Source organism: Petromyzon marinus, chromosome 55 (assembly GCF_048934315.1).
Source record: "Petromyzon marinus isolate PM22_M1 ecotype Great Lakes invasive population chromosome 55, UKy_Petmar_22M1.pri1.0, whole genome shotgun sequence".
In the NCBI taxonomy this organism is placed as follows: Eukaryota; Metazoa; Chordata; class Hyperoartia; order Petromyzontiformes; family Petromyzontidae; genus Petromyzon; species Petromyzon marinus.
The window spans coordinates 2,012,379-2,038,548 of NC_133721.1; the positions used below are offsets into that span (position 1 = coordinate 2,012,379).

At 45.5% G+C, this 26,170-nt stretch overlaps 1 protein-coding gene across 1 annotated transcript; it reads left to right on the forward strand.

Annotated features, from left to right (window-relative positions):
* The first annotated feature begins 3,195 nt into the window (after positions 1-3,195).
* On the forward strand, positions 3,196-18,397 carry LOC142905592 (exosome complex exonuclease RRP44-like). Its single transcript, XM_076052217.1, has 3 exons — positions 3,196-3,389; positions 4,339-4,507; positions 18,389-18,397. Exons 1-3 carry the CDS (start codon positions 3,250-3,252, stop codon positions 18,395-18,397), a joined length of 318 nt encoding a protein of 105 aa, XP_075908332.1. The 5' UTR covers positions 3,196-3,249.
* The last annotated feature ends 7,773 nt before the right edge of the window (positions 18,398-26,170 follow it).

A 26,170-nucleotide genomic window follows, 5' to 3' on the forward strand; every position in this document is an offset into this window, starting at 1 on the left:
AAGATCCTCAAGCAGAGGCGCATTCAAAACGGGTAACTCATTTTCAAGATCCTCATCCCCTCCACCGCCTCTGGAGCGCTGAGCAGTATTAATGGGTGCACCACATTTAGTCGATCGGCAGGTCGCCTGTGGCGCGGTAAAGTGTGGTTACTCCCGTGTCTTCTAAGACATCCGGCCAGCGTGGAAGAGTAGGCTAAAATACATTGAGAGGGACTGTAAAAGGGTGTATCTCTAGAGGGGCCCCCTCTTATGGGAGCCCCCTTCCAGCAGTGGCTTGAGCAAGCAATTGCAAAGCTGCACCTGTAGGTTTTTTTGACCCCATGATGCATGAGGCTTGGGTGAATACCATGCACAAACAAGTGTTACAGGATTCATACTCTTTGTTTTTTTTTCAGTAAAGTCACGTAGGTAAAACTATAAAATAAAATAACAACTAAATTAAATCACGACATTTCGGGCGCAACACAAGCGTCCTTCTTCTGGTGGGACAACCACAGCCAGAAACAATTGCTGAAGTGGGCAAAAAAGGGCTGTTGTAACAGGCTATATAGGTAAGAGAGTGGGGGGGAGCAAGGGGGGAGAGATAGAGAGGGGGGTGTGGGATAGGGGAAGTGGGGTGCTGCTAGAGGGATTAAAGGGGCGAGCACGGCAAAATGCCGGGAGGGGGGGGGGGGGAAGTGAGCGGGGCTGGGAGTGGGAGGCTGAAGAAGCTGGAGATGCGGAAATGAAGGCAACAATAAAGAAGTTAAGGTTTTACCTGGTTAATAACATCCTTCTAGATTGGAGTGTTACAGGCTGCTGCGGGGCTACATTGTGGGCAATAGAGGACAATGCAGTGACATAAATTGTTTTACTCTACTTAATGCTCCCATGTCTGTGCTCCCCCACCTTTGCCAGCGCGTACTGACCACCACGGTTTAGTACGGTAAAACCACCCCACGACTCGCATGACATGGGGGTGGCCCTCATCCAGCAGTGGATTGACTTAACGAGCTCTGCATGTTCAACTCAAATATCTGAGTTTGTGAAGTGTCTTATATTAAGATTCTGTGTTGTTTTGGCTGGACATGATAATCGCTCATGTCCCTTCTCCACCCGTAGGGCATTGACTCTGGCATCCCCTGAGGTCCGATTCCACATGGACAGCGAAACCCATGACCCGATCGACCTGCAGACCAAGGAACTCAAGTGAGTCTCGTCAAGAAGACACCTCCCATGACTGCAATCCGACTGTTGTGCAGACCTCTCTATCAGAATCAAAATATATATTTCTACTGGAAGAATCCGATGAGCTATAAAGCTCTTTTTTCACAGATGTCCAGTTGGGGCAGGTCACAACGTTACAACAACAAACAATATAAGCACACGTTAGGATTGCAAAGTATTGGAAAGGTAAACAAATAACTTAAACAAATATACAAATAAAACTAAACTATTTTTATCTTTTTAAAAAATCTTACCTGACCACAAATGATAGCTGAACAAAGTGGCTTATCACGTGGGAAATTTATTATCAGCAAAATAATCTAAGATAAAGATTCTTGACCCTTGTGATTGATGTGTTGTGGTGGCGGAAACTGGTGCGTGTACACAGGGAGACCAACTCGATGGTGGAGGAGTTCATGTTGCTCGCCAACATCTCCGTGGCAGAGCGCATCGTAGACGAATTCCCCGAGTGTGCGCTGCTTCGACGCCACCCGGCGCCTCCGCCTTCCAACTACGACATCTTGGTGAAGGCGGCGAAATCAAAAGTAGAGTTAGAACCCCTTTTAACGACCACCCTTGTTAACTAATCGCTTAACAACGGACCTCCATAGAGCTCAATGTGTAGGCTTAACCGACCATTTCCCTGTTAACGACGGGCTGTTGTAGGTACAGTAAATATGAATTAATGCCACGTAGAAGGGAAACAATAAAATAATAATATAAAAAATTAAATTCTCACGACGTTTCGACTGCAACACAAGCAATCATCATCAGGTGTGAAAACCACAACAAGAAAATTTGAAAAAAGTGGCAGTTATTTTTAATGTTAGCACCACGGAGAGAGATTTGACAGTTTGTTCAGATGGACGAGTCCATCTATGTTCGGAAAAGAGGAGGGGGGAGACGAAAAATAATGGATGCGGTCTGAAAGCCACCTTGAGCGTGATCAATCAATTAAGACCCGAAATGGTTTATCAAATCTCTCTCCGTGGTGCTAACGTTAAAATAACCGCCACTTTTTTCAAATTTTCTTGTTGTGGTTTTCACACGTGATGATGATTGCTTGTGTTGCAGTCGAAACGTCGTGAGAATTTTATTGTTTTATATTTTTATTATTTTATTGTTTCCCTTCTACGTGAATTTACTGAAAGAACCAAGAATATGAATTCCTGCAGTCACGAAAGCTTTAAATCAAAATGAATTCATGCATTTATTAACAGTGTTTATTTTAATATGATGTGTTTATAATGTTAGTATCTTTATGTATTCATATCCATTGTTTAAATATTATAAAATACGTGTTTTGGGTGAACAAGGGAAACTTTCGATGCTCGTGTTCGTGGAACCAATTACCGTCTTTAAGAGGGGTTCTATCGTCTCTAGATTGCTGTTAACCTTCCTTCAATATCATCCTCCTCGCAAGGAATTCAGAGGTCGCCGGGTGGCTCAAATTTTTGTTTGAGGTCTTTTGGTTTAACCGGGTGAGAACTCAAGAGACCATAATAGTCTCATTTGCAAGGGTCACCTGGGTCACCCTATGACCCAGAGATTACAGCTGGGACCCTGGCTTCAAAATCCAGCAGCCGCATTGAACACACTGTGTTATCAAGTGTAGGGAGTTGAAGGACTCGGCTCGTTTCCCAGCTACTCCACAGAAATAAGCAACAAAAAACCATCACGATAAATGTAGTACTGTATTTAATTTTAGATAAATTCCAGCACTGAAATGTTGAAATATCAGGTCGACTTATTGTGATGAACATTGTGCTCAAAATGGGTGGGAATGTGCTACCCCCTACTGTGAAGCAGAGGTGCCTTGAAACGATGTCAGTATTGGCCTGAGCGAGCAATTGCAGGGCTGCACCTTTTACCTTTATCTTGAGATGTAGCCGTATAGGTTCCACTCGCCCTTAGAGGCAGAACAACTCAAAAGGTGTGACGAACCACAGACAACGCTGGAAGGCAGCCAGGCACTGTGCCAGATGTAGATTAATCCACTTGCTGTACTGCCTTCTCCTGGCAAGCCAGGTTATGGAAACCTGAATGCCCACAGGAAGTGCGCGCATCCTGGCCACGCGCTGCGTGATGCAGGCCATCTACTTCTGCTCCGGCATGGAGCCCGACACCCACCACTACGGGCTCGCCACCGCCATCTACACCCACTTCACGTCGCCCATTCGACGGTGACGTGCTCTGGCGTCAGGCACACGCGTGAAATCGACCTTCGCGATTATTGAGGGGACTATGTTGTTGTCTTGGTGTGGTCTGGGACTGTGTTGCCTTTCCCAAGTTTAGGAATTTATTAATTAATTGATGTACTTATGCAATGTTAATTTGTCATTATGGCACACCTCCGATTAGCACGATTGGCTACGTACTTGTATATCTTTTTTCTATTATTTACTTTTAGTGATTTGTTTACCTTTCCTATTCTTAGCACTCCTATCATCTACCTACTGGACATCTGTCAAAAAGAGCTTTTATCGCGAATCGGATTTCTCCAGGATAAAGATTCAGATTTTGACTTATTTTTCTAAAAGGTCCTTTAAACGGGAAGTTTGGCCAATTCCTTAAATGGTTGTTTGGCTTGTGTTGGAGAAAAACTAGAGGATTCGGAGAACACCGACGCCTACAAGGAGGGTGACAGTGTTCCACGTGCAGAATCAAGAATCCATTGCCGTGTTGCAGCGGCGGCCAAAAGTGAATTGCAATTCTGCCATGGATCGCTAACGATTTTGTTGTGGATCTTAAATAAGAACACAGATATGAGCAGGCAGCAATTTGCGTTACATCTGATGACAAATAAAAAGTCCTCAACAAAGAATTAAATTCATACATTAACAAAGATAATTTCCACCAGCAGATGGTGCTAGAACGTGGTATGGCCAGAGTACAGTATTCTATCAGGGTTAAATCCATCTGAGTCATTGTTTGCGTAGCTTTCTGGTGGATCGTGAAACCCGCTGAGATCCAACAGAATGAATCGCGGTGCTTGGTGGATTAATACCGCTGCTCCGTTGGCATCTCGTGGCCATACCGCAGCCTGTATCTACTGTAAATTTAATCTTCATATTAAATAGAGGCTACAACAAATGTGAATATTGTTGTTGTTGTCTCCCTGTACCGTTACAGATACTCGGATGTGATTGTGCACCGGCTGCTGGCCGTGTGCGTGGGCGCCGACCCCACGTACCCGGCGCTCACCGACAAGCAGAAGCAGCAGCAGCTCTGCAACAACCTCAACTACCGCCACAAGATGGCGCAGTACGCCCAACGCTCGTCTGTAGCTTTCCACACGCAGGTGGGAGGCGGAAGTGTGGGCCACGTGGAGCTTGCACGGCGTGTGCTTAGGCACCTGATAATGCGTCTATTCGTCTCTTGAAAACCATTTTTAAGGCCACGAAAGCAGGCATCGTATTGTGCGTGTAGTAAGAATCAATTGTTTTCTATTCGCACGCTTACGTGTGGTGGTGCCGTGGCTGTACTGGTTGGCTACACTTGACATTGCTTTTCAGCATTCTTCTGTGTTTGCTGAAAAACCTAGTCACTTGGCACATTTGCCCATGATGTGACAACTTTATTTGATTGGCTCTGTCAGGTGATGGAGGATTATAGTCAATACAATTGACATTGTACCTTCACGATTGAACTCAAAATAATCCCCATGACATGATGCCAATAGCACAACTGGAATAAATTAGCGGGGGGATGCGGAAAATTACCTTAAATTTTGTTAACTAATTATGGGCTTGGTAAGTGATGCGCGTGTGTCTGCTCTTGGCCACGTAGCGGTGATTAACGGCTGTTGTTGTTGTGGTCTCAATTGTTCTTCAAGAGCAAGGGAGTGGTGAGCGAAGAGGGCTTCGTGCTGTTTGTGCGCAAGAACGCCGTGGTGGTGCTCATTCCCAAGTACGGCTTGGAGGGGACGGTTTTCTTTGACTCCAAAGATCTCAAGCTCAACGTTACCTTCGACGAGGAGGTAGGGCATGTGTTCACTTAACCGGGAGGCATTGGCATTTCCCGAACGGCTGAATTCTGCATTTAAACCCAGGACTGGCTTAATGCACTGGGACCCAAGCCCCCTGACCATCTCTCTACGATTAGGTTTCTATCAGACACACAGACACTTGGTTTAAGGTGGAAGAACGCAGTGAGATACGAAGCTCCGTTTTTTTTTGCCATTTGGCAGTGTGGACTATTACAGAGGAAGTTACACCGGTGGATACATTAGAGCCGGATGGCTCACAGGGCTATACCAAAATAAACTGAAACTGAATTAAATGATGTAAATGCGTTTCAAATGTAAAACGGTCACAATTAAATATGCTTTGGAAATAACTGCCATGACTGAGCCCGTATTGTCACGGAGAGGACATCACATTAAAAATACAGTAAAATCCCTCAGGTCCGGAAGAATTAGAGAGAAAATCTAATGCTTTCTGTAAACAATGAGAAACTCGAAGGGCAGAAAAGTACTTGTAGAATAAAAACAAATGAGGGAAATAGTAGTTGATGCAAAAAGTGATCTCTAGATGGCAAAAAGCACATTTGTGACCATTGGATCCAGTCCTTTCCAGCATGCCTTGCATGCCGCATTACATTGTCACTCTGCGTGGATAAGTGGATAATGCACACAGCCTAATTTGGACCAGAAGCTCAAAAGGGTCAACATTTGCAGCCATATTTTAGGTATGTTCTTAACTGCAATTGTACACTCCATATAACCTAAGGGGGGTTGCATCTACTCCTTAATGATGGCCAAATAAGGCTTTAAAATTCCTTGGCTGGCCCGCACATCACGATCCCTCGGTTGGTTTGGTCATTGCAGCCATCGGCTTCTCATGCCTGGTTTTCAGCTCGCGGTGAGGTGGCCCAAGCGGTATTGCATTCGCTGTGTGTTGTGGAGGTTTGCGTTTCAAACTCGGTGGCCTCTCCGGTTAATACTGTGGTGTGTATTAAGCGTAAAATATTTATAGGCTATCCGCTTTAACAGTGGACGTTAAAAGATCCTGTAACATTATTCGTGTGCCAGCATCATGGTCCAAGGTTGGCAAATTACATGCAAATTACTTATTTGGGGAGCACATATCAATCGTTCGCCTCCTTTTACAAAGACGTAGCAGTGACCTTGAATGCAAACGTTTTGAGAATCAGTGAGGCTTTTCTGAGTGACCCAGTAATAGTTGGAATAATAACGTTGGGTTTACGTCAATCCGTGCTTGTGTGCAGGGCACTTGGTAGAGAGCAGTCAGCGGTAGTGTAGCGGTTAGCGCTCTGCGCTACGATCCCAGCGACATGGGTTCGATTCCTTCGCACAGTCAACACCAGTGATGATTATCTGAACCGGTCCTGGGCCTCCCCTAGGTTGACTCGGAACTCAATTGAACGCCTGGTGCGGTGTGTAAACATCGCCACTGGGGAGACAAAGGCGGCCGGGCATGGCGCCGGCGACCCACCCCCTTGTGTGCCGTGCCGGCCTTCATCTGTGCTCCTCGCCAACAGCACTTGCCCCAACAGTCTGTTAAGGCTACATTGGAGATATGTCTTTGTGTTTTGTGTAGGGCCCCACGCTGTGCGTGGAGGGCATCGCGCTGAACATGTTCGACCGCGTGTGCGTGCGCGTGTCGCTGGATTCGTCCAACCTGCAGCACCAGCGGATCCGCATGCACCTCGTCCGCCCGGAGGTACTCACCGTGCGGCGCGATGCACAACCTCGGAATACAACCGAATTGTATTGTGACCATGCTGCTGTTGCTGCTTGCTGCGCCAGCAGTAGTGCACAGAAAACAAACGCTCGCCGCATCGGAACGTCAGCGGGCCGAAAATTAATGACACAAGCCACAGCATAGCGCTTGTTGCCATGCAACCCAAACTGTGGAACCGTATCGGAAACCCATAGAGACACAGAGATACATAGGAGATACAGAGCGACCCATTATGATTCCTAGAGATTCATAGAGACTCCAGCAGATACATAGCAGTGCATTAAAAACAAGCTACTGTACGATTGTGGCCATGCAACCCAAACTATGGACCACATTTTACACCACTGTAGTCTGCGCTCCTTCAATGGAGGGGGTGGCAAGATGACACAAACTCTCTCCTGAGGCTCTCCCGTGGCTATCAGACCCATCCATTGGCATTTAGCCCCTGAACGTAATACCCTTATAACACAGGAATAAAATATAAACTCTGGTCTTGGATGGAAAAAATATATGTATAGCTAGCATTTTGAGCTGCAGTCTGTTGTCCTATACCTCCTGTAACTGGCAAATTGGATATAACACGATGATGAATGTATGAAGGAACGCATTTTTTGTGTAACGCGGATCCGAACTGGATATAACTCGGTTGAATGAATGGAACTACGTCGCGCGAGTAGGAATAAGCGGTCGTAACGGCTGCCTCGGCGTAGCATCGCACAAGGCGGGATGCTGCTGGATGCTTCTAGATGCTACCCACGTTCCTTAGTCTTTGTTCAGCCTGTGTTACGCATCTCACGCGTTATTGCGGACTGCGCTTTACCCCATATAATATATATTATTTATTATATCACGATTTTTCCAAAACGCGGTGTTCTTGAGGTACGCAACTACTGTATTATAGAACAGACTGTATATCCAAAGACTATGGGACACTATCCCTACCTATATCAGTTGTGACTGTCCGTGTGTTTAAATCCAGCTTGAAAACGTCGTTATTAATTGGCTTTTCCTGGATTCTGATTGGTTATTACTGTGAGGGGAATCATTATGATTAGCTTTTTTTGCATTTTGCATGCTGTGTAAAGTGTCAGTATCACTGTCATTATTGTTATTATCGGCTTTTACTTCATTTCTATTGGCTTGTATCTATACTTGAGTAGTTTTTTAATGTCCAGTGCTTTTTTGAGATGTTTCGATATGCAAGGTGTTGTATGAAATAGATTATTATTATGGCCCTAGTTCATTGTACAAGAAGGGCCATTATCTGAAACGTGACCTATTTAAATGATCGTTAGGGGCAGTTGTTGATGAATGCGAGTTCTCAAGATACCAAGCTAAGTCAGGGTGTGGGAGCCTTGGTAGATATCAGATTTCTTAACAAAACTCCATGAGTCTGTTCTGCATGGGTTTCCTCCGGGTTCTCTGGTTTCCTCCCATATCTAAAAAGAAGCATGCGTTGAAACTGGTATTAAGGTAGTTTACGTATCGCCATGGGCGGCAGGGTGGCACATTGGTAAACCCTTGCATCTTGCAGCAAGAAAACTGGGTTTGATTCCCAACTAGAGTGTGTTACTGCGTGGAGTTGTCATCTTCTCTCCCCCTGTTCAGACTTGGCGAAGTTTTTCAGTGTTATTAAGTGTAATAATAACGTATCACTTGTGTTGGAAATACTCACATGTGTGTGTGTGTGAGAGCATTGGTGTAGTGGTTAGCACGCTGCGCTATGAACCCGGCAACCCAATTCCCACTCACCGCCAACACCAATGAGGATTATCTGAACTGCTGTTTTGCCTACCCAAGGTCAACTCTTTCTTAAATGAGTACCTGGTGCAGTGTGTAAATATCAGCACTGGGGAGAGGTGTTGGCCACTTACCCCCTCGTGGGCCATGCCGCCTAACAGCAGCACAGTCTGTTAAAGGCTTATTTGGGTGACTATCTTTCGTTGTACGTTTGTGCCATTTGTGTGTCCGCTGTCACAGATTCCAGGCTACAACCCTGCGGAGTCCACCCCATGGGGCTCGCCTTCTCCCCGGCCTAAGAAACCCAGACAGCACTAGTGTATCGTGGATGCGGTGTCAACAAGATGTCGGAGGAGGTGCATGAGTGGGCACACACTCTGGGTTTTACATCTGCAGAGTTAATTAAGTGTACATTGTGCTCGCAAGCAGAGGTGAACAATTGAAAAAAAAGTAGTGGCGGTTATGAGAAATGCTACCCTGAAGTAACAGACGGTTTGCACTCTGAACTTGCAATCCAGAGGTCACCGGTTCTTCGTTCTCCTGTCGCAGCGGTTCAAATGGTAGCGCAATTTTTTTTTTTAATTTAGGATTTTTACCTTGCCAACCAGTACAATCAGACAATTAAGGTGTATACGCGTCAAGATGTATGAAAGGTTTAGGATATCTTATGCCCCACTTCTTTGCCAGCCAAGATACTGACCCCCTTGTGATGAAGGTGATTTCACAAAAATATTGGTTACTGAATCGGTGGTGTTTATTGACTAACGCAGCAGTGTCCAACCCACAAAGCACTGTGATCCATTCTGGTATATCTCAACATGTTCCGTGATCTACCAGCAATATATGACCAACAGTTACCCGGATGGATTTAACTGACTAATAGAACACTGTAGACATGCCAAGTGCTAGTGCGATCTATTGGTTTAAAATATATATTATTAATCCATTAATTCTTAGTCGGGGATTTTGTTTTGCCATCTGCTATAACAAGAATTGCTTTATATTAGAGGTGTTTATTCCTATTTGTCCCGAGATCCACAATCACAATCTTTTGCGATCATCCACCCATGGATCGCGATTCACATATCAGCTACCACTGATCTAACAGTTGAAAACCAGTTTAACACGTAGGCTTTCGCGACCAATATCCATAACACAGGTTTTTTTGGTTAGATCACGTAATAAATATTTAAATGTGTCGGTAAACCCGCCACCACCCGACACAGCCAATTTGAAAGGTTTGTCACATTAACAGAACGTGCCAATTCGTTACTAGTAACATCACACCAGGTATCTTGGAGAGCAAAGCCACAACATTTACAATCTGAGTACAATGTTTCACCAGTAATTACAACCAGCTTCATCAGGCGACAGCCAGATTCGTGGAGAATCCTCGTTCCTTAATGCACATGCATAATGTGTGTTGATTAACATATAAATAACCCAATCGGTAATGGATACCCGTAGTCATATGCATTCATTGATTCCCCTCCCAATTCGCGAAAGAAGTGCTCACAAGTGATGGCTGTCGCCTGATGAAGCTAGTTAGTGCTGGCGAAATGTTGTACTTAGATTGTAAATGGTGTGGCTTTGCTCTCCAACACACTAGTGGACTGTACTAGTAACGAATTGACATGTTCTGTTTACGTGACAAACCTTACTAATTGGCTGTCGGGTGGTGGTGGGTTTAACAACACATTTATATATTTAAACGATCTAACCCATAAAACGTGTATTATAGTTGAAAACCTACAATTGTGCCAGGTTTGGCCTGTCGGAGTGGGCCATTAGGGTGGCCACTCGGAGGGCAAAGCTCTGGGGAATCCGAGCAAGAGCTTCGAAGTATGATTGTGCACGGTGACACCCGCAGGGGTCTCGTGGTGGATGGCAAATGGAAGATTTTTTATCGCGAGAGGATTCCCTGCAAGGGATGTTAGGTTACTTATTCTTGTGAGGATGCCATTTACTGTATGAAGGGGCAGCGGTCAGCTGCATAGAACAGAGTATAAAATTCCCCGAGCTGTTGCTGTTGAAATCGTCGGTTTAACGGAGAATTTCACCTCAGGTTTTTTTACACAGCTGCCCCACCCCTCATCGGACTCTGTGCAATCACACAAGGAATGTTTTTGGAAAAAACGTCGGTGTCAGAAAATTATAAGGTTTAATCGTTTACAAATGTGCATTTCGTTACAGCTTCTCTTGTCCTTTAGACGTGCAAAGATAATTTCTGACAAAATATTGACACGTTTTCAAATTGTTTCATAATTGGTTATAACTTTGCTCACGTATATACAGTACTTGGGCAATAATTCTAAGCTCCTGGAGTAGTGGTAAAGATTTAAGCGAGTTGATGTCTTTGCGACTTTGTGTAAATGTGTTTAACATTTTTTAGCTGAATTGTATATTTACAAGCATGTACACATGAGTTATACGCGTTTATATACAAAATTAAACCGATTTATTTTCCATGCATCTTCTGTTATTTTGGTTACTCTAAGTTACGTTTTCCACTGCTGGATGAACATCTCACCACGTGATGTTGGATGTCAGGTTTAGTTTGACCATACTTCACCATGCTGGTCACTGTTGGATGATAATATTGTCCACTTGCAATGCACCACCGCGCAGTATTCACTCGCCTTCGAATCGAGTCCTGCACCGCCGTTTCACATGCAAATTTGATTCTCAATCCCTGGGCCAACTTGCTCCTAATTTGCATGCGATTTGCCACATTTCGATCTCGGAGGTGATTAAATGCGCCGGCTTCCAGGCTTGTTGAGCCGCTCGGAGCCCAATTAACGAAAATTGTTGCCAAAGCAAAAGCGTGAGCTCGAATGTTTGTCCGTGTTCTTTTCAAACCACCAGTCGAACGCCGGCCTCTGCCCACTCCGACCGTGCGGAGGCCCTGGCCGTCGGGGAGGCCCTCATGGTGCCTCACGGCAAACGTGGGGCCCGGGTGGGCGCGTCGACGGTTGATCGCGTACAGGCGGTGCAACTCCCACAAATGAAACATCACACCTTGCTGATCTCGTGTCCAGGAGCATAAACGATCATCACGCAAACTCCGGTCATCCTTGCAGCAGCAGCTCTTGGCCATCGAGCAAAGACGACCACCGCTTCCTTCCGATATTAGAAGCCACGAGCTATGAACGACTCGGAGGTTCGAGCAACCACAGCCGAGTGGGAAGGCAGCAGCAGCCCAGGCGGTGAGCCAGCTCCAAAATCCCCCAAGCACTGAAGTTATCGATTTAGTACATTGAAAAACACGACGGTAAGTGAAACAACGTAAATCGAAACCAATTTTGCCATTCACTTGAGGGGCCGTCCATAAATGACGTCACGCAATTTTTGACCTCTCGTCACTCGGCGTCACAAAAAGTCAGACCCCCCCCTCAAATATGACGTCACAAAGCTCTGCCCCCCCCCCCCCCCAAAACCATATTTCCATCTTGAAAATAAAACATGCTTCAACTATTGTCATTGTCGTGCGTGGTGCTGCACTGATGTAGGAGTGTTATAACAATTAGTGTTATAACAATTCTATACTTAAAGTTGCGCATTTTGATGTGACGTCACATTTCTCAAACCCCCCCCTCGTCACACATCGTTACAAATGTCTGACCCCCCCCCCCCCCCCCCAAGGTGCATGACCGCGTTACCGTGTTCATTCTGTGATGAAGGGATGAGGAAAAGGAAGAGGGAAAAGCATCCAGCGTCGCCGCACGCAGGCAACGTGTATATCACAGTGGTCAAAATATAAAAATACACATATGTAGTGGGTTCCACGGAGACTGGAGACGTCTTTAGAGGCAACACGGTTTATTTGTAACTATGAACAGAACTCCCCTTAACTCCCACTATCTAGGTAGGTACAGCCTCCGGGCTAGCGTGCCTCTCACTGATCAAACCTGGCTCTCAGCCCTCTGGCTATCTGTGCCCTAGGGGAGGCTAACTGACCCGACCCAGCCAAGGTACGGGTCCTGACCACTGGTCCAAGCTCGGCCCGGTCCTTTACAAGGACGTCGGGCTCGAGGTCCCAGGGTCCTAGCTAGGGAGGCTACTCTGACCCGACCCAGTCAAGGTACGGGTCCTGACCACTGGTCCGAGCTCGGCCCGGTCCTTACAAGGACGTCGGGCTCGAGGTCCCAGGGTCCTAGCTAGGGAGGCTACTCTGACCCGACCCAGCCAAGGTGCGGGTCCTGACCACTGGTCCGCGCTCGGCCCCGACCCTTATAATGATGTCGGGTCCCAGGGTCCTAGCTAGGCTGGTCTTCTGTTCTTCGTCTTCGGAGCACTGCCCCGAGCTGTCCAAGAGGTGCCCCTTTAATACACCTCTCGGGGGCTCTCCGCCCCCGGTACCGCTCCCTCTCTAGAACCTTCCAGGGGGCTCTGGAAGAACCCCCCAACTCCTCACCTGGGGCCTGGCTCTCTCTGTCCTTCCCCAGCTCTGGGTGGCACCCTCTATGGGCTTGTGCCCGCAACTGCAGGTAAGTATACCGACGGTATAGGATGTGCATTTATTACGCTACATCTATGTGAGAGAGGTTGTGGACAGGAGTCTGCTCTGCGGGAAGCAAGCATTGCCATACGAATGAGATGAGCTCGCGTTCGATGCGGGCAGTCTTGAGGACGACCGTCGACAGGCACGCGTGGAGGCACGCCGTGGTCACAGCGCAGCGCCGACTCGTGTAGGTGGTGATGGCCCAGTTGTAGAGAGGAATGCCGGAGCTTCGAGCAGATGTAGCCGAATGTAGGAGAGAGCATCTTGAGGAGCGTTGCCCTCGACCCCCTCCGGGAGGCCGTATGGTTTACTTGGCACTCCCGTCCCTTAGAGTCCAGTCTGATGTAAGCCTCCTCAGGTTCCAGCAGCCTGGCTTCGTAGGTCTTCATTGCACCGCTCTGCTCGTCTAGCATAGTCTGAAGGGTCATATGTGGCTGCCTCCTGAATCTTCACCCTCCTGCAAACCTTACTCGACATCTCGTTGAGGACCCGAAGAAGGGCAGTATTCTCTTTGTTTTTTTTTTACAAAAGGGCTTGTAAGAGCTCTCGTTCCTCCCACCGGGATCTCTGGTGTCAACTTGAACGTGGGGGGGGGGGGAGACAAAGCTATGGCTTTTTTCCCAGGGGATCTGTCTTCCATGGAGCACAAAGATACAGGCGGAAGGTCCCCTTGGCCTAGCCATGAGGTCAGGCTCAAGTTGCTTACTGAGGACTCTAGCACCTAAGGAGGCTGTGGATCGCCCTAGGAAGCTCCAAAGTAGAAAACCAGCTTTCCAAGGCCCCCTATAAAGTGCCTGAGGCCAGGTAGAAAAATAAGAAAACTATCAAACAGGAAAGCGAGTGGTTATGTTGGGTCGAAAAAGGTAATGTTCTAATGTAGGGGTGGGAGCGGTCATTGCTGCTTACTCGGCCATGACGTCACTGCAACTCGTTTGATTAACACTTTTAAAATAAAAAATGACGACGCGTACTGAACATATTATTCCGAATCGGTTTTACCACCACTACTACCATGACACAGTGGCAAGGCTGGCACATCGCAGTGCAGCTGCTCGGCTGAATCATATGAATAAATATAATCAAATCTAGAAATATCCTTTATGTACCCAGGTGAGCCACATTGAGTCTCGAGACTCATTATTAGCTCCGTGCTGCATTAAGATGTTTGGACAATTTCAAGCATCAGGGTTCGGCACGTAGGAGGAAACCGGAGAAACGCGCAGATGTTGTGAAGCTGGCTTGGTGGTAGAAGTCAGTCCAGAACATTTGGCCCCACACCTATCACTGTAACGAATCAGTGTTCTACGGGGGCATTCTAAGCGAGGACTGATTGTATTAAAATCTACTTTGATCTACTAATCGTAATGTATCAATAATGTTAACGTGTAACATGCCCCACGGTTTTTCTTAATCTGGAAGGAGAGAACAACAGATGATCTGTGTGCTGATGATGTTGGTGATGATCTCGTAATGGCTGTTCACTTCGAGGAGTGGGAGAGTCTGATGGTGAACCTGGATCGTGCCAATAAGAGGTAGGGCCTTACCATTTGCCCTACCAAATAAATCAAAGCAGTACCTACCTTGATATTTTGTATGTCTTCAAGTACTCCACCCCCTCAACTCCGCATGATAGGTAGTTGTGGAAAGAGTGGAGGTATTCCCATATCTGGGCAGTTGTTTATGACCAGCTCCGATTTCAGAGCGGAGGTCTTACTCTGAATTAGTTCAGTGGCAGATCCTTTTTTTCAGCTGCTTAGCGCTGTATAAAAGTTACATGGCCTATCACTTCATACAAAGCTCTGGTTCTTTTCTGCCAAACTTGTCCTCTCCCTCCCAGCTATAACCTCCCGAAAGCAACATGTGACCTTTGTTTTGGCGTGACAAACACCAGTGAAAGCAAAACACCGAAAGTGTAATGACTACACGTAATGCAAGAATCTCAGTTGTATTTCTCAACGGGTATTGAATATGAAGTCCCAGGAGTGGTGAAGGTGCATCAGCCTGCAGACGCACAGGTGGCAGCGGTGGATTGGCCTGCAGACGTTGGGGTGGTGGTGGATTGGCATGCAGACGCTGGGGTGGTGGCGGTAGATCGGCCTGCAGACGCAGGGGTGTCGGTGGTGGATCGGCCTGCAGATGTAGGGGTAGCGGCGGTGGATCTTCCAGCAGTAGCCGACCAGTGAAGTTCTCGAATACATTTACGCAATTTGCCGAACCTGGTGGCTTTGGCACAGGCGGTGGTGGTGGTGGATCTCCCAGCAAAAGCTGGGGAGGCAGTGGTGCATCTGCCAGCATGAGCTGGGTTGGGATGACAGCGTTGGATCTCCCGGCAGCAGCCGGGGTGGTGGTGGCGGTGTTGGAGATGCCAGCAGCAGCCGGGGTGGCAGCGCTGAATCTGCCAACATCAAGCGCCATAGCGGTGGGGGTGAATAATATGCTAGAAGCAGTCGGGGTGGGGGTGTCGATGCATATCCCAACAGCATCCCTGGTGGTGGTGGTGGCGGAACTGCATGTGGCTGCCAGGATGGCGTTGGAGGCAGTAGTGGTGTTGGTGGAGACCGTGGCCGTGGCTTTCTCCAGCTCCTTGAGCTATCGACGCATCATTTCCAACTGCAGATGGCGCTCCACATTCTCCCATTTGTATACTTGAGTGCAGGGAAACATTCGACAGTTTGATCAACATTAGCCCCTACACGAGCCTTCTAATCATCGCAACTCTTCAAACTATATCGCTTATATAATGTACATCATTTCAGTCACAGCAAAAATTACATATAACACATCGGGGCTGTGAAAATTACGGCTTCGTATTACCAATATCTTGCCTGTCCAGAGAAGCCCATGAACTAACATTGTACATACAAACTCATAGACTCAGAGGCCCATAGACTGAGTCACAAATAGCAGTGGATAGGGCCCGGAACGGTGTGGTGGTAGTGAAAATATGAACCCAACTGCGTCCTTTTCAATGGAACCAGGGACCCAAGTGTCATCATAGGCTTTCCCTCGCAATCGAGGATTGCCTTCCAGAGAAAATTTGGATTTTCTGTGGGTCCAAAGATGGCTGAAGAGACCAATCTGGGATCGACAGATTCTGCCGCAACTCTGGCACATGTGTCCAGAAATAGTGGTGGGTGGAACTGCATTAGTAAGTCGGGCTGCAGGCTGTTGTTTCCGCCATTCCCACTTTTTCTGTTTCTGCTGTTAAGTTTTAAAATGTTTGGCTTCTTGAAATAGACTCTGCCTCCATCTGAGGTGATCCTGAGAAAGATACTCCCTTGAGTTAGTGTCGATGGAGCACTTCTTCATGTTGGACTTGAGGACATCCTTGAAGCACTTTCTCTGACGAACTACATTCTCCCACTTTTGGTTAATCAAGTTTGACAGTTTTTCATTGAGGCATTGGCGGAAGAGGTCTTGCTTAATGGAGTCCTATAAAGCTTCAATGTTAATCTTCTGTAGACATCTCTTCCGATGAAGCCGTCACTTGGGAGCCACTTTTATGAGCATGGTTGAGCAGATGAGTCGATGATCAGTCCAGCCACCAGCAGCTACTAGAATAGCCTGGATGATGCAGACATCTTTGGGATCCTGGGCATGGACAATGACGTAATCGATCAAGGGGCGGTGCTTATATCACAGATGATGCTATGATGTTTTGTATTTGTTTTTCTGGCGTAACAGGGTGTTGATGATTACTCCATTTTCCGTGCATTTAGTTAAGGGAAGGATGCCGTTGGAATTGACTTTACCCACTCCATCTTTCCCGATGGTTCCATTACAGAGGTTTATGTTTCTTCCAACTCTGGCATGCATATCACCGAGCAGAATAAGTTTGTCTCCCACAGGAACAGTAGAAAGGACCTGATCAAGGTTGATGTAACATTCATAATCGGAGTGAAGAATCAGGGCATATACGCTGATGACAGTAGAATATTGGCTCCCCACCAGTGTGAGACATAGAGTCATGAGGCGCTCACTCATCAAGTTCATTCTTGATGGAGAAACCAACTCTGTGCAGCCGCCGCTGTTCTTCCTGTCTGCCTTTACAGAAGAGGGTACAGCCAGCTCCTTGTTCCTTGAGCTGCCCCTCCTCTTCTCGTCGAGCATCATTGAGGGCAGCTACGTCAGTGTTGTGTCGTCTGAGTTTCTGGACCACGATTAAGGTGCAGCATTCTGGGCGTTCACTTTTAGTGTTGTCCATAAGGGTCCTGACATTCCAGTTCCCAAAGGTAATTATCTGACTTTTAGTTTTGTTTCCACCACAGTAATGGGGATCCTTCTGAACGTGGTTATCCAGTCGGGAAGGAGTGAGACAGACTATGTTTAGGGCCACTTTCCTAGCTCCTTCCCCACGTGGGGTGAGCAGAGTGGATCATTTGAAAGGACTTCTTAGTCGCAGGTACAGCTGCAGAAACACACTCTTGCTTCTGCTGAGTGTTAGATGACCTTCTTGTAGCTGCCACTAGAAGCTTCCAGACTTCACAATCATGCTCCCGTCGTCACTAGCTGGTCACCAAAAACATTGTATTGAATGGGCCAGAAGATGTTGTTCCTTTAATGAAACACGCCTGTGCATGATTTATTTTATTGTGGAGAAGCTAATAATTGTTTTTTTTACCCTGTTATCTGGCAACAAAACTGACACCTTTTTTTTACAAGGAGTCATGTTTGCATTGACCACAATACCTGCGGTCGGAATGCAAACAAAAAACATAACTCTGATAATGTATGCACTGTCCTTGAAATTGATTGGTCCACACCCGAGACAGCTTTCCTTAGAGTCTAGTCTCACATGGTGTTGGACCAGATGACGCCAAAAAGCTGTTGTACAGTAGCTTCCACAGTTCTTGAGAGAATGGGACCATGAATCCAATGGCAAGGAGACCAGTACGATTGGCGATATCGTTATGCTGCAGTCTTGGTCCGCCTTCACAGCTGTTGAGATGTTAACATCTTCCTCCTCCTGCTCTGCCGTTGAGGACTTGTTAACCCATGGCTGGTGGCAGACATGCTTATTATAATGGCGGCCTATACTCGCCATGCGGCAGCATCGTTAAAGGGTATATGTCGCTTTTCAAGAGGAAAACCATTGGCATTTTCAGTCCTAACCACACCCTGGTGGTGCTGTCACTGCTTGGTCCACAACTGCTTATCCGCCAGGGTTGCCGCTACTTATTTTGCAGCTAACGTTCACAGAAGGTCGTTCCACTATCCACCACCTGTGGACGCGCAGGGTCCCTGATATACAATACCCTGGCGTCTACAAACTAAGCCGTGTCTGTGGCAGTAGTTACATTGGGGAAACTAACCGACATGTCTCTGACTGTGTTCATGAGCATAAGGAAGATTTGAAACACGGTAGGACCAACACGGTAGCCTTGGCTGATCATTGTTTTAATGCGGTTGGCTCACACGCCAATTGATTTCTCTAAGACGAAGGTACTTTGTAAGCCCACTGGCTATCAAAAAAATTCGTTCATGAAGCCATCCACATATATAGACACAGTCACAATTTCAACCGAAAGGATGGGTACAAACTCAGCAATCATTGGAAGAACGTCATCAACCAGTTTAAGTCATAACTGGTGTTGTTCTCATCCTGCCACCTTCCGATGTTAGTTTTTATTATCCCCGTAGGTTCGGCTCTCCGATCTTACATTAACAGGTGAAACAAATTTCACACCAACATAGCCCCTTCCGCGTGCTGACCTCGACGTGGCGGCAGCTCTGCGATCTTACATTAACATGCCAATCTCTCACATTAACATAGCCACCTCCGCGCCCTCGTCATGGAGGCCGCTCTCCGATCTTACATTAATGAGCTAATTTCTCACATTAACATCACTAACCACGTCGTTTATGACCCTTGGGCTACACCCATTTTCAACCTTTAAAACAGTCTGCCTCAGCAGCTTTCCCCCTCTTTCTTCTTCTTGATGACGATCACTTGTGTTGTGATTAAAACGTCAGAGTTTTTTTGTTTATTTTATTTTTATTAATTTGAACCTATCTACGTGACTTTACCGAAAGACCCAAATAATATGAATTCCTGCAGTCACGAAAGCTTTAAGTCAAGATTTATAGTAATGACTCTTCCTCAGATCTAATTAGATTAAATCATTACCAGATGTATTTGCACCATTCCTACAATGCAAGGCTCTCACGAAGGTGATATGTTTTACAGATGGGTAGAGTGTGCCATGGTTTCACATTAAGGGCAATGCTGCTCTGTGGTTTTAACCAATTGGATAATTGGAAAGTATTATTTAAAGTCTGGTAAATTTGGACTGTGGCACTGACGCAAATGGCCGGCTCTTTTTTGAATAACAACCACCATTAGTTTAACAAGCCTAACTGATAAAACCCAAATGGAAGCCGGTATAATTATATTGCTTAAAACAAATGCTGCTGGGGAATGTTGGTGGGAAAAGCCATTAGGCTGATGTATTTAAACATCGTATTCTGATTTATGTGGAGACACAAAAAGCGAGTTATGCTTCTACAGTATTTGCTTGTGCAAAGCATGGACAATCATTGCCACAGAGACAGAATCAGCTCGGTGGCTAGGAGATGTTAACTACCTCACCTGGTATGGAGGAGGCCGAGGGTTTGATCCCGACCCTGATGCCTTTATAAGGAGTACCTTGGATATCGAGGTGGTTAAATTTTTGGAAAGTGCAGCAAAAGCCAAAAGCGTGATATTCAATACTTAAGCTTGACCTAAATAATGAGCTTACATACACGGCAACCAAAAATAGACACATCACAATAGAAATGTGCTGTACAGATTACCAAATTTACTACTATAATGAGCCAAGAATGTCTGTGTCCCGCGCGTGACGTCACTCCACGTCGAGCAGGCCCCCTCATTAATACTCATGAATAGACTAATCTCTCACAATACAAAGGCCACTGCCACAGCCATTGACATGCTAATTTTACAATACAAAGGCCACTGCCCCAGCCTCTGTGGTTGGACCATCTCTAGCTCCACCCACCTACCTTGATGCACTCATCTCAGGCCTATATAAGACCTTGTCTCAGCAACTTTCGGGTGACGTCACTCCACATGGGGGGGGGGAGCGAGGTGCCTCCTCCCCCCTCCTCAGCGTCAACTTAGAAACTCACTACAAAGGCAGAACCCTCACGTCACACGATCTCCCTAACGCTATTGAGACATCAAAGTAAAAAGGACGTCATGATGAACAAGGGATTATAACCTTTAAATGAAATAGGTCTGTCACCGCGGCCTTACAAATTGCACACAAATGGATGCAATGAATATCATTTCGCGGTCTGATTTACTGCAATAGATTTACTGCAATACACCCATCCTTGGACGGGCAAAAGGCTAGTAAACAAATAATCCCCTCGCCTGCTCCCCACCACAATATCACACAATGATATAGTACTTCCTTGTACAGTATACCCGCTAAAGACCAAAACTAATCCCCATGATAGGTAAATTGATATACATAGAGCTTGCCGGCGATAGGTCTAAACCACGAACTATGAACTCGTGATATTCAAGGGTCTCCCGTATTTGGAGTGTGCATGTTCTCCCCATGGTCACGTATCCTTTTCTCCAGGTCCTCCGGTTTTTTCTCCACATCTAAAAACATGCGTTAAGATAATTACTGCTATAAATATTCACATAAGCCACTATGTTGAGCAATCATATGTGGCCAGGCTGCTTCTGGAAAAGAGCTATATATCTCGGTGGGCCTTACCTGGTCAAATAAAAATAGGTCGCTTCCAGGAGCTGAATGGATTGCCACATCACAGGGACGCAAGGAATCGCAGCATGTAGAGGGCTTCATCCAGCAGTGGATTGATCCTGGTTTATGTTTTGCAAATAGTAAACGTAAGCGTGCACTTCCAAATGAAGGTGTTTAAAGTATCTGTTTATCTTCTTTGGTTCTTTCGGTAAAGTCACGTAGAATGAGAATACAATAATAAAATAAAAATAAGACAATAAAATTCTCACGACGTTTCGGCCGCAACACAAGCGGCCTTCTTCAGGTGAAAGAACATAACTGTCGGGACGACAGTGCTTCAATGAGTGCTGCTGAGATTCGTGGCGTCTTTTAAGCTCGGTGATAGGTGTGAATGACCTAGAAAGCAGGATAATTTAGCATTGAAATAGCTAGGGATTAGCTTGTGACAAAAAATAGCTGTGTTAAAGTCAAAGTTTACATATCAACAGAGGCATTTAGTATATGGACGCTAAAGGGCCTCCAACTACCCAACTATCATACAGTAAAGCAATGTGGGAAAAAACTAAGTGTATATTACATCAGTATAATAATTGTACTTGATATATTCTTCAATAAGCTGAGCTATTAATCACAAAGCAACTGGGTATACACTACACTATATAAACAGGTCCCTGCAGGGTGGGCTGGTAGGAACATTGGAATTTTGTCTATTGCAGGTTGGTACACTCAGTTTACAACTTCGTTCTTTCCAGTATTAATACCATATAGTAAAACCAATGAAAACCAAAATATAAACTACCTCAATGTTTTGATTTAAAGCTTTCGTGACTGCAGTAATTCATATTCTTAGTTTTTTCGGTAAAGTCACGTTGAAGGGAAACAACAAAATAATAATATATATAAAACAAAAAATTATCACGACGTTTCGACCATAACTCAAACGGTCGTCTTCAGGTGTGTTGGTTTGCATAAATTTATTTTTAAACGGCGCATTTATTTATTTATAAAAACGTTAGCGCCACGCGCAACGATTTGGCAGTTTATTTAGCACTAGTCCATCTATATTCTGAAAAGAGGAGGGGGGAGACGAAATTTTTTATAATGTATGCTGTCTGAAAGCCACTGTAAGCGTGAACAATCAATTAAGACCTGAAATGGTTTATCAAATCTTTCCAATGATTGCTAAGATAGAATCCATCTTCTCGGTTGAAATTGTCTCTGTGCTTGTATATGTGGATAGCCTCATGAACGAATCTTTCATGGAAGCCAGATGGCTTACAAAGAACCTCTGTCTTGGAAAAGTCAATGGCATGTGAGCCTACTGAATTAGAACAATGATCTGCCACGGCTGAGGTGTTGGTCCTACCGTGTTTAAGGTCTGCTTTGTGTTCACGAATGCGGTCCGAGACATGGCGTTTGGTTTCTCCAATGTAACTACTACCACAGAGGCAACTTAGTTTGTAGACACCAGGGTATTGTATGTCCGGAATCACATCTTTTACAGACGGAACCAGATCACGGATTTTATGTAATGTGTTGAAACGGACCTGGATCTTGTGTTTATTCAAGATTTTGGAGATTTTTTTGTGATCCCCGCAATGTAGGGTAAAGTGATGGTTTTGAAAGGCTCCTCAAGAGTGTTCTTCTTCATGGTTTGAGTGATAGCTTTGCGGATTGTATAGTCGGAGTAACCATTAGCCCTAAGAGCTTGGTGTACGTGCTTGAGTTCACTGCTTATGTGTTCCTGGTCGGATATGCATTTATAAATAAATAAATGCGCCATTTAAAAATAAATTTATGCAAACCAACACACCTGAAGACGACCGTTTGAGTTATGGTCGAAACGTCGTGAGAATTTTTTAGTGTTATATATATTTTATTATTTTGTTGTTTCCCTTCAACGTGACTTTACCGAAAAAACTAAGAATACCTCAATGTTATCAATAAACTCTATATACTCTCCAATCAGCTGAGCCACCAACAATAAGTCGTTATATATCACAATGCCATATTGCAAAAAATGGCGGTTTTTCTTCCCATCAACGACCAGCACCACGGACAACGAACGAGCTTCGTTCAGACGGACGACTCAATCCATGCTCGGGAACGGAAGAGGGAGAGAGACAGCCATAATGCGTTGTTATACTCAATGTTATAAACCATACCATTAACCGTGGTGTGAGAGGTATTAAGAGGCAATATCAGCGAAAGAGCTGCGGTCTGACGGTAACCGTAAAATACAATTAATTAAGAACCATTGCAAAGATGTTTTAAACCATTTCGGAACTTCATTAGATTTATTGGCTGGTTGGGGAGGCTATATTAAGTTTGCGAGGTCTGAAACTCCAGGCCAAACATAAACTTCCGTTATCTCCGAAAAAAAAGATGGATTGATGACCAAGCTGTGGAGGTCTGCCTAAATTCATGAGATGTCCATTGTTTCACAAGAGATAGCATGACTCGGATAAGAAATACACTATTAATTCTTATACACTGGTCCATGCATACAATTAGTATATTAGTGGACTACGTTAGAGAAGGAGAAGATCAAGGGAGTAGAGGAGAAGAGGAGGGCCGGGGTGCCCGGAGCCCAGAGAGTGCCCAGAGGGGCCAGAGAGCCAGGGGCAACCCTCATGTTTATGTTGGCTGGATAGCATGTGCTCCCGTGCATGTGAGGTTGCTCTCAACAGAAGTCGTTCCTTGCACGAGAATGGCTGAAACGCTGAGTAACCAGAGGGGCAACCCTCATGTTTATGTTGGCTGGATAGCATGTGCTCCCGTGCATGTGAGGTTGCTCTCAACAGAAGTCGTTCCTTGCACGAGAATGGCTGAAACGCTGAGTAACCACTCAGAGGTATAGTGGTTAAGCAGTGGAAACGATATAGTGGAAAAACAGTGGAGATTTCTGAAATATAGAAGACTTAAAGTGTGTTGCTAAAAAAATCTTGGAGGAAAGAGAGGATACATGTGTGCCTCTTGGAGAAGGAAAGGCATTGCTCAAAACTGTGCTGCAAGGTCACGTGCCATGAATCACATGAGTTTAGAAAAAACGTGACTGTAAACCAACAAGCTTGTGAATAATTATCATGGTGAAGACACCTCTATACGTTGGATACTGAAGGAAAACCATCGTGCTACGCATCGTCAAAGCACAACAACACCTGACATTTGAGAAGTACAATTTCATCGTTCTACACATCGTCAATACCCTACAACACCTGGAAAGTCACCAGCTGCATCAAGCACCTGACTGTTGTATTGTTCGAAAGACACTGTGTGTAACGACTTTACATCCACCGGCACAGCGGATTTCTAAACGCCTGCCATGTCACCTTCTCAACACTAGCGTCAGAGACCGTCTGATACAGACTGAAAGCTGATTTCCTTTGTTGCACTGTTTGTCTTTTCATGAATGTCATATTGTGCACTGGGTTATGCCTTATTAACCTAAATTCTGAATTTAGCTATTCATGTATTTCTATTACAGTATCACATATTCTTTGGACCAAGTGTCAATTGCCTATTTGATGACTGGTACTCTGATTATTTTTTACAAATAAGGAACTTGTTTTATTTAAAATGTGTATGTGTGTGTGGTTGAACAGTGTAACAAATCCATGCGTTACATGTGTAGTGTTGCAGCGCCGACCTGGGCAAGGCCTATGATACAATCAGTAGGCCAGGGCTCTGGATTGTTATTCGTGTTTTCAGAGTCCCTTACCATCTGCTCACAATGAGTAAGGACCTTCACGATGGTGGGCAGGCCCGGATAAAGTTGCGTGCCCGGGAGTCAGATCAATTGCCTGTTTACAGTGGGGTGTGACAGGGATCTACAGTGAGGGAAAAAAGTATTTGATCCCCTGCTGATTTGTACGTTTGCCCACTGACAAATACATCATCAGTCTATAATTTTAATATTAGGTTTATTTGAACAGTGAGAGACAGAATAACAACAACAAAATCCAGTAAAACGCATGTCAAAGATGTTATAAATTGATTTGCATTTTAATGAGGGAAGTGAGTATTCGACCCCCTCTCAATCAGAAATATTTCTGGCTATCAGATGTATTTTATACAGGTAATGAGCTGAGATTAGGAGCACACTCTTAAAGGGAGTGCTCCTAATCTCAGCTTGTTACCTGTATAAAAAAACACCTGTCCACAGAAGCAATCAATCAATCAGATTCCAAACTCTCCACCATGGCCAAGACCAAAGAGCTCTCCAAGGATGTCAGGGACAAGATTGTAGACCTACACAAGGCTGGAATGGGCTACAAGACCATTGCCAAGCAGCTTGGTGCGAAGGGGACAACAGTTGGTGTGATTATTCGCAAATGGAAGAAACACAAAAGAACTGTAAATCTCCCTCGGCCTGGGGCTCCATGCAAGATCTCACCTCGTGGAGTTGCAATGATCATGAGAACGGTGAGGAATCAGCCCAGAACTACACGGGAGGACCTTGTCAATGATCTCAAGGCAGCTGGGACCATAGTCACCAAGAAAACAATTGGCAACACACTACGCCGTGAAGGACTGAAATCCTGCAGCGCCCGCAAGGCCCCCCTGCTCAAGAAAACTCATATACATGCCCGTCTGAAGTTTGCCAATGAACATCTGAATGATTCAGAGGACAACTGGGTGAAAGTGTTGTGGTCAGATGAGACCAAAATGGAGCTCTTTGGCATCAATTCAACTCACCGTGTTTGGAGGAGGAGGAATGCTGCCTATGACCCTAAGAACACCATCGCCACCGTCAAACATGGAGGTGGAAACATTATGCTTTGGGGGTGTTTTTATGCCAAGGGGACAGGACAACTTCACCGCATCAAAGGGACGATGGACGGGGCCATGTATAGTCAAATCTTGGGTGATAACCTCCTTCCCTCAGCCAGGGCATTGAAAATGGGTCATAAATGGGTATTCCAGCATGACAATGACCCAAAACACACGGCCAAGGCAACAAAGTAGTGGCTCAAGAAGAAGCACATTAAGGTCCTGGAGTGCCCTAGCCAGTCTCCAGACCTTAATCCCATAGAAAATCTGTGGAGGGAGCTGAAGTTTCGAGTTGCCAAACGTCAGCCTCGAAACCTTAATGACTTGGAGATGATCTGCAAAGAGCAGTGGGACAAAATCCCTCCTGAGATGTGTACAAACCTGGTGGTCCAACTACAAGAAACGTCGAACCTCTGTGATTGCCAACAAGGCTTTTGCCACCAAGTACTAAGTCATGTTTTGCACACGGGTCAAATGCTTATTTCCCTGATTAAAATGCAAATCAATTTATAACATTTTTTACA

Coding starts and splice junctions, on each gene's coding strand:
- LOC142905592 (XM_076052217.1), top strand. CDS start 3,250: ATGCCCACAGGAAGTGCGCGCATCCTGGCCACGCGCTGCGTGATGCAG. Junction 3,390..4,338: donor TTCACGTCGCCCATTCGACG/GTGACGTGCTCT, acceptor GTACCGTTACAG/ATACTCGGATGTGATTGTGC.